This window comes from Mastomys coucha, unplaced genomic scaffold (genome assembly GCF_008632895.1).
Source record: "Mastomys coucha isolate ucsf_1 unplaced genomic scaffold, UCSF_Mcou_1 pScaffold5, whole genome shotgun sequence".
In the NCBI taxonomy this organism is placed as follows: domain Eukaryota; kingdom Metazoa; phylum Chordata; class Mammalia; order Rodentia; family Muridae; genus Mastomys; species Mastomys coucha.
Window position 1 is genome coordinate 116,733,479 of NW_022196911.1, and position 7,970 is coordinate 116,741,448.

General features: G+C 49.1%; 1 protein-coding gene across 6 annotated transcripts in view; it reads right to left on the reverse strand.

Moving 5' to 3' along the window:
- Slc38a10 (solute carrier family 38 member 10) overlaps positions 1 to 7,970 on the reverse strand; it is a 49,220-nt gene that overhangs the window by 36,400 nt on the left and 4,850 nt on the right. For 5 of the 6 annotated variants that reach the window (XM_031351200.1, XM_031351198.1, XM_031351203.1 and 2 more), the window contains exons 3-4: positions 1,965 to 2,010; positions 854 to 947 (exon numbers count right to left, since the gene is read on the reverse strand). In XM_031351200.1, the coding sequence (XP_031207060.1) occupies positions 854 to 947; positions 1,965 to 2,010 (140 nt within the window). Of the gene's footprint in view, positions 1 to 853; positions 948 to 1,964; positions 2,011 to 3,312; positions 3,518 to 7,970 lie in introns of those variants that run through there. The other variant, XM_031351202.1, reaches the window with a different exon arrangement.

Genomic DNA, 7,970 nt, shown 5'->3' on the forward strand with positions numbered 1-7,970 from the left:
AAAAAAAAAAAAAAAAAAAAGCAACTGTATGAGAGACCGACCCATAACTCTGCTGAATCCATGGGAAGAGCGGGAGATGGAAAGATACCTTCAGAACACAGACCAGGGCCAGGCTCACAGGACACTCTCTGGAAAGTTCTCCCATACCATGCAAATCCAACACGTATTCATGAGAAGGACCACCCTCAAGCTGTCACCTTTACAAACTGAAATCCATCTCTACCTATCTGATAAACAAATACAAAGGAGTCTTCACAAAAAAAGATCCTCCAAGGCCACATGCCCACTCTCCCTAGCCAGTGGTTACGGCTCTGCTCCCCAGTAGGAGAGGACGGCTGTGTGGGACCCAGTTCACAGGTGGACCTGCAGGGGCAGGGAGTAGCAAGCTTGGAGGATGCACAGAGCTATGTCACAGGCCCTGGGATCAGTGCCCTCACACCTTCCTCAGCAGGTTAGGCCCAAACTCCCTGCCTCAATGGACTGATCAACAGCCAAGCACAGAAGCTACGTGAGGGCCTGGCCTCTTTGCCTTTGGATGAGCAGCACAGGAAGGCAGAAGCACCTGACCCGCACAATGGTTTGGTGTGTCGTACTTCCTCCTTCCTGCCTCCCACCTTGTACACTAGCAGGCTGTATCACAGCCTGCTCTTCCTCTCTCCTGCTCACCCTCTCCTGGGACCTCTCAGACACTACTCCAGCAAAGTCCTGAAATCCAAGCCAGGGAACTTGAGTGACTGGCCGGCACAGGAAGCTTCTCCAGGCCAAGCACACTGGTCTTAACTGCCTTAAGGAAAGGAGGCATCAGGCAGCAACCACAAGATTAAAACAGACCAGACATCTAACCATGTCTTACCTGTAACCCAAGCAGCGGAGCAAAGAAGTTGGAGCCTAAGTCACCAATCACGACATAGAAGGTAATGCAGGATCCCAGCATCAGCCCAATCATGCTGTGAAGAAAGATACCCAGGGCTTTGAAGTCAGATTTAAGAGGATGCTGTTTTGTGATCAAAGCTAGGCACCTTTGCAGACTCAAGACTCAGGTACCCCAAGTCTGACACGGAGGACCAGATCTAGTTCCTGGGCTTTGATGACATGGCACTGCCAGAAAACTGGCTGAGTTAGAGGCAACTGTGAATGTCTATATTCACAGGACTGTGAGATGTCTGGGTGCTCTCCACTGCTCTTGGGGTGAATGCTGAACCACACTTAACTAGTCTCCATGTGGTATTGTATTCCCTAGCCACACTTAACTAGTCTCTATGTGGTATTGTATTCCCCAGCCACACTTAACTAGTCTCTATGTGGTATTGTATTCCCCAGCCACACTTAACTAGTCTCCATGTGGTACTTTAACTAGTCTCCATGTGGTATTGTATCCCCAGCCACAGAGGTTCCAGGAACTCGTTTAGGTACAGTAATATTAGGTAAGTTAAAAGAATAATCAACTGCTTCTAAAAACTATTTTCTTCTGTGTTTACAATTCCTTGATTTAGAAGCCTAAAAGTATAATTTTCTGACAAATTTTTCCAACTCATTAAAATTTTACTCTCTCAAAAAAAGTGACATTTCAGTTTAGAGCCTCCCTTCTGCAGCAGAGTTGGGGGCACAGTTTACATAACAGCATTAAGATTAGTTGTACCTGGGGTGGGGGTGGGGTTTGTGGACGGGAGACCGGGAAGGGGGCTAACATTTAAAATGTAAACAAATAAAATGATTAATTAAAAAAAAAAGATTAGCTACACTGAGAGAGCTATTTTTTCTGTGCTTCCCAAGTCTCTTATTCTCATGTCCGTCTTGGCCAGACTTCGACAACAATCACCGTGCGGTTGCAGTGAACTGACTACTCTGTGAGTGACTCTTGAAGCACAACAGACGTTACAAGCTCTCCACAGGTGAAGCACAGCGTTCATTTCCTGACAGGCTCCAGGAAGAAGGATGGGACTCAGCAAGGCTGTGCCACTCACCTGGTCTCCACCAGCATCTTCCCGGCCTTGCCGTAGGCATGGAATGCTAGAAAAGAGACGAGAAAGAAGCTCAGTCCAACAATAAGAAACACGTTGGTGAAAAAGCTACCGAGAAGCTGTGAGCGGGAGAAGCTGTGAGCGGGAGAAGCTGTGAGCGGGAGAAGCTGTGAGCGGGAGAAGCTGTGAGCGGTAGAAGCTGTGAGCGGGAGAAGCTGTGAGCGGTAGAAGCTGTGAGAGGGAGAAGCTGTGAGCGGTAGAAACTGTGAGAGGGAGAAGCTGTGAGCGGGAGAAGCTGTGAGCGGGAGAAGCTGTGAGCGGGAGAAGCTGTGAGCGGGAGAAGCTGTGAGCGGGAGAAGCTGTGAGTGGGAGAAGCTGTGAGTGGCAGCTTGATGAGCATCCGCTTGCTTGAAGCTTAGTGGATGAGGAGGCACTTTAAACTCTGGTGCCAGATTTTCTTTAGACCTACCATCCCTAAATGATACAACATGAGACAAGAGCAAAGCAAGCAAGGAGACACAAGCAAGGGAGACATAAGCAAGGAGACACACACAAGGAGACACAGACACAGTAAGGAGACACAGCAAGGAGACACACACAAGGAGACACAGACACAGTAAGGAGACACAGCAAGGAGACACACACGAGGAGACACAGACACAGTAAGGAGACACAGCAAGGAGACACACACGAGGAGACAGAGACACAGTAAGGAGACACAGACACAAGGAGACACACACGAGGAGACAGAGACACAGTAAGGAGACACAGCAAGGAGACACAGCAAGGAGACACACACGAGGAGACACAGACACAGTAAGGGAGACATAAGCAGGGGAAACACAAGCAAGGGTTTTTGTAGTTTCTTATGAAATACTAAGGGGGGAAGTCAGGACCCTGTACGGTACCGGGTTCTGCCCATGGGTTCTGCCCAGCTACAAACAGGCCCGCTCGGAGCAGTGTGAAGACAGCAGAGCTAGCCCCACTCAGGGACAGGGGAAAAGGGAAAACTTAAGAGGGGTCTAGAAGGTTCAAGCCTTGCCCCAGAGACCAGTATTCACATCCTGCTCCACAAGGATGCTGCTGAGGGCTTTATATTTGTCCTCTGTGACTTACAGAAGGAAACAGAATCTTTGCAAGCATGGCACTCTGGGGAAGGAAGGAACAAGAGCTCTGAGACTTGCCAGTGCCCAGGACAGTCAGGGACAGAGCCCTGATAATGGCTAGCATGCATGGCCACAGCAGTGTCCCACCAGGAAAGAGATCTCCATCTTTCCTTCCTGAGCCAAAACGATTTATTGCCAGCAGATGAGAATAAAAGCTGACTTCACTGGTCCTCATCGGACCTTACCAGTTATCTGGTGTCCACTGTTTCCCCCATGGTCCAGCCAGATGAGAGAGCAAAGGGAAGTAAGCTCTGGTCTTCTGGAGCAGCCACAGGCACTGCATGTGACAGGATGGCCTCAGCCTTGCCACAGCCCCAGCTTCCTGCCTCTTGCTTCCTCTCTCTCACCCTGGGCCAGTGGCCCTCTGAGGTTGGACGGCAGGAAACACATACACTGGATATGAATGAACCAAACAAAACCCTTGTTACTTTTAACTGAGGAAGAGGCAGTGTTGGCAAAAGCCAGACGGTTGGCATCAACCTCCGCTTGGCCCGAGAACAGTAAGACTTCAGCCTCCAGGGGTCACTCTGGCCTTTCCCAGACTTAGCTGGGAAAGGAACCTAACATACCCCTCAAGTTCATCTAGCAAGAACTAAAACACACTTCAGAATATTACTCAAGGTCTGGAGAGGAAATTCCAAAAAACTTAAACAGCTCCAGAGGTGATGATATCCATAGCTGCCATGTTACCCAAAGGATCTGCTCTAAGCCCTATGCCAGAATACTCAACACATGACATGGAGGGCCAGCTGGCCAGTGATGGCACATGCCTCTAGGTCCCAGTGCTCTGGAGGCAGAGGCAGGCATATCTCTGGGTTCAAGGCCAGTCTAGCCTACAAACTGATTTCTAGGACAGCCAGAGCTGCCCTAGAGGGCGGAACCTCTGGCCCATTCCCTCTCCATTTTCACTCCTTATTCTCTGACAGGAAAGTGGGTCTCCTGTACACAGAATACTTTGCCCTAGAAGATGCTATAGGAAAACGAAGTCACCAGCTAGTCAAGACACCAGCAGGACCAGCTCTGAGCAGGACCCAGGCCAAGAGCAGGCTTTCTGCTCACCCACCTGAGACCCGAGAAACAGGGCCACAGGATGCCAGGCAGAGCTGACTCCACCCTCCACCTGTCTGTAATACTCGGCAAGGCAAGAAAGGTGCTATGAGGCACGCATGAGGCAGGGAAGGCTGGGCAATGGCTTCAGTTGAGCTACTTCTGGAGGAGGTGGAAAGCAACCCCCACTGCTGAAGGAGCCCAAGGCCAGCAGCACTAGGCAGGTGCACAATGAACACTGTCGGCTCCAGGAGGCTCCAACAGCATATAAACAGGGGCCAGGGAACTCCACCTCACAGTCTTGCTTACCAAACCAAGTGCAGGTGCACAGGTCACACTGCTCGAGGACATGCCAGAAGAAATGTTTAGCTACCATGCCCTGGTGGGTACTACTCTAGGCCTATGAAGGATGAGAGGCACACCAGCCATAAGCCATGGTGACACAGAACCAACGACATCCACTATTCACTTATAATGCCTCAGGTCAATGTCAGCAGTCTCTATTGCTATGGAAGGTGGCTTCCCTCTCAGAGAACACACTCCTACAGCAGGGTCTAAACCCCAGAAGACCTTCCCAGAAGTCACTGACGTCTGTGTTACCTTCTACCCTGACTGGGAAAACGCCTCCCTCTGATTCTCTATAGCATGTCTGTAGGGCACTTTTCCCATTACTGGCTGATGTGGGAGGACCCAGCTCTCTGTGGGCACTGCCACTCCTGGACGTCCTGAGTTGTACAAGCAAGCAAGCTGAGCAAGACATGAAGAGCAATCCAGTAAGGACGCTCCTCCCTCCACGGTCTCTGCTTCAGTTCCTGCCCTGACTCTCCTCAGGGATGACCTGAGTGTGGCCTGAGAGTCATAAGATACAATAACCCTTTCTGCTCCAATTGGATTTGGCCATGCTGCTTTATCATGCATGAGAAACCCTAACACGCCTTCTGAAATGAAACGAGGCTTAAAGACGACCATGTTGAGTATGACAAGATGGGCATAGAAGCAGGGGGTTTATTTGAAAAAAAAAAATCCAGCTGGGCAGTGGTGGTGCACACCTTTAATCCCAGCACTTGGGAGGCAGAGGCAGGAGGATTTCTGAGTTCAAGGCCAGCCTGGTCTACAGAGTGAGTTCCAGGACAGCAAGGGCTACACAGAGAAACCCTGTCTCAAAAAAAAAAAAAAAAAAAAAGTCCAAAATCACTACACCAAGAACAAGAAAGCAAACTGGTACCCTGGTACCCAAATTCATCAACAACCCCTACTGTGCTATGATTCTGCACCCTGCAGACATTCCTCCTCCAGAGCTGGGGGAAGAGGGGCCATGGGACAGGCCACTGCCACAGCTGCTGGTACTGTTAAGACTTAAATGTGAGGACAAAGGTCCCAGTCCTCCCATCAAGTGCAACCGGTAAACAGGCTCCTTGTTCGTGACATGACTGGCACCCTGGAAAGTCTTCGCCTTCTTCCATAGTCTCCAAGTGAGAACAAAGGCCATCTACCCATCTCATATACAGAGTGCCTGCACCCGTGACCCAACCCAGGGTCCACTCTCATGCATCCACAGACACAGGCCATCCATCTGTCAGGTTGGCTGTACCCTAAAGGAAGGAGGGGCTCACCTTCCATGCACTCTGATGGGCTGTGGTACAAAGCACACCCTGAGGCCTAGCCTATCAAGAGAACAAAGGACAAGAGACAAAAATAGGTATCTGTTCAGCTTCCTAAAAGGGCTCTATACCTGTAGGGCCACCATGGCAGGAGGTGGCACAGTAGGCCCTTCTCTCCACTGCTCTGGCCCAAACAGTTAGTCTCCAGGAGGTGGCACAATGGCACAGTAGGCCCTCCTCTCTGCTGCTCTGGTCCCACACTGTCAGTCTCCCCACCTTGTAGACAAAGGGAAACTGGCACTGAGCTGACAGGCCCAGAAGGCTGTCTGGGGACCAGAAAGATCAGAACCATGCCTAAACATCTGAAAAGCTCTGGAGACCAGGAAGACTGAGGGCCCAGAAGACTGTCTGGGGTGCAGGAGACTGTCTGAGAGCCTAGAAGACTATGAGGGCCCATACAAGCAAGCTGCCTTGTTTAGGATCAAACATGCAAGATCACTAGCATCTGGGAATCTGTTGTTTCCAGTGGTTCCAATGTTCAGATAACAGCTGGAGTCAGGCAGTGGCATTTACAGATGGTGTTCTGTCCATCTTGCACATCTGGACAAACCGGTTTCACTTCTCAGGAACTTCTGAAGAATAACTGACTGGCCAACCAACAACTACTGGATGCCATGACCTCCCTAGCCCAGAGCTCACACCTTTCAGGACACAGGAGTCTTAAGCTGGAACCTAGGTGTCAACCAACACACAAGCAGAGATCTTAGTGGGAGAGGACCATATACCACAACATGGCTCCACACCACCAAGGGCATTCCCCCAAGCGCCTCACTCCCTAGATTCTAGCAGGGAACATTTCATCTGGTAGGACAGAACTAGGCCATCTCAGCGTGGGTCAAGTTTAACTGACAATCCTCATTTCCTTGGTGGCAGTAAAAGACAGAGCACCATGGTCATCAGAAAAGGAAGGGTGGGAAAGCATCCCTTGGGTTCCGAGACCAAGAGTGAACACAGGGCACTGGTGCCGAATGCAAAGCAGACTAGGGAAAAAAAACAAGAGGCCACCCTGCGGAAGCCCCATGTGCATCTCTAAAAGTGGGCAAGGCAGAGGCTTGGCACCTCACACCTCTGCATATCACTCCAACTCAGTTGTAAAGAACTACTTTAGTTTGCATTACCTCATTTGCCTCAAAACTCTGTGCCATTTTCTTCTTGTGACAGTGAGAGACAGAAGAGGCCAGGCACAGAGAGGAGCAGACAGCTTTGGGCACAGTGATCCTACTGGCTTGGAAGGTAAGTGTGTGCATGTGCACAGAGGAGGCATCGGGGCTCAGGTCAGAAAGAGGCTACCGCGCTGTACCCCCCTCTCAGCTCAATTCTAAAGCAGGCAATTTGGGATGGGAGTGGGGTTGGGTTTTGAGATAGTGTTTCTCTGTGTAACCCTGGCTGTCCTAGAACTCACTCTGTAGACAAGTCTGGCCCCAAACTCAGGAGCTGCACTTCTCTCTCTGACTCCCAAGTGCTGGGATTAAAGGTATGAACCACCAGACTTTCTTAATTCTGAACAGTGTTATTAATTGTATGCTTTTGAAGGTTATTTTTATTCAGTACACAAAAAGCAGAGGCAAGTAGATCTCTGTGAATTCTAGTCCAGCCTGATATACATAGCAAGTTACAGACCAGGCAGAACTTCACAGTGAAGCTTTGTCTCAAAAACAACAACAACAACAACAAAGCCACAATAATATGTATCTGTCTGTACATATATAAAGTTCTATTCATTAATGTGTGTGCATATGTGCATAGTGTCTGTACATATGTAAAGTTCTATTCATTATTGTGTATGCATATGTCATGGTGCCTGTACATATGTAAAGTTCTATTCATTACTGTGTGTGCATATGTGTATGGTGTCTGCACATATATAAAGTTCTATTCATTACTGTGTGTGCATATGTCATGGTGTCTGTACATATGTAAAGTTCTATTCATTACTATGTGTGCATATATGCATGGTATCTGTGCATATACAAAGTTCTATTCATTACTGTGTGTGCATATGTCATGGTGTCTGTACATATGTAAAGTTCTATTCATTACTGTGTGTGCATATGTGCATGGTATCTGCACATATGTAAAGTTCTATTCATTACTATGTGTGCATATATGCATGGTATCTGTGCATATACAAAGTT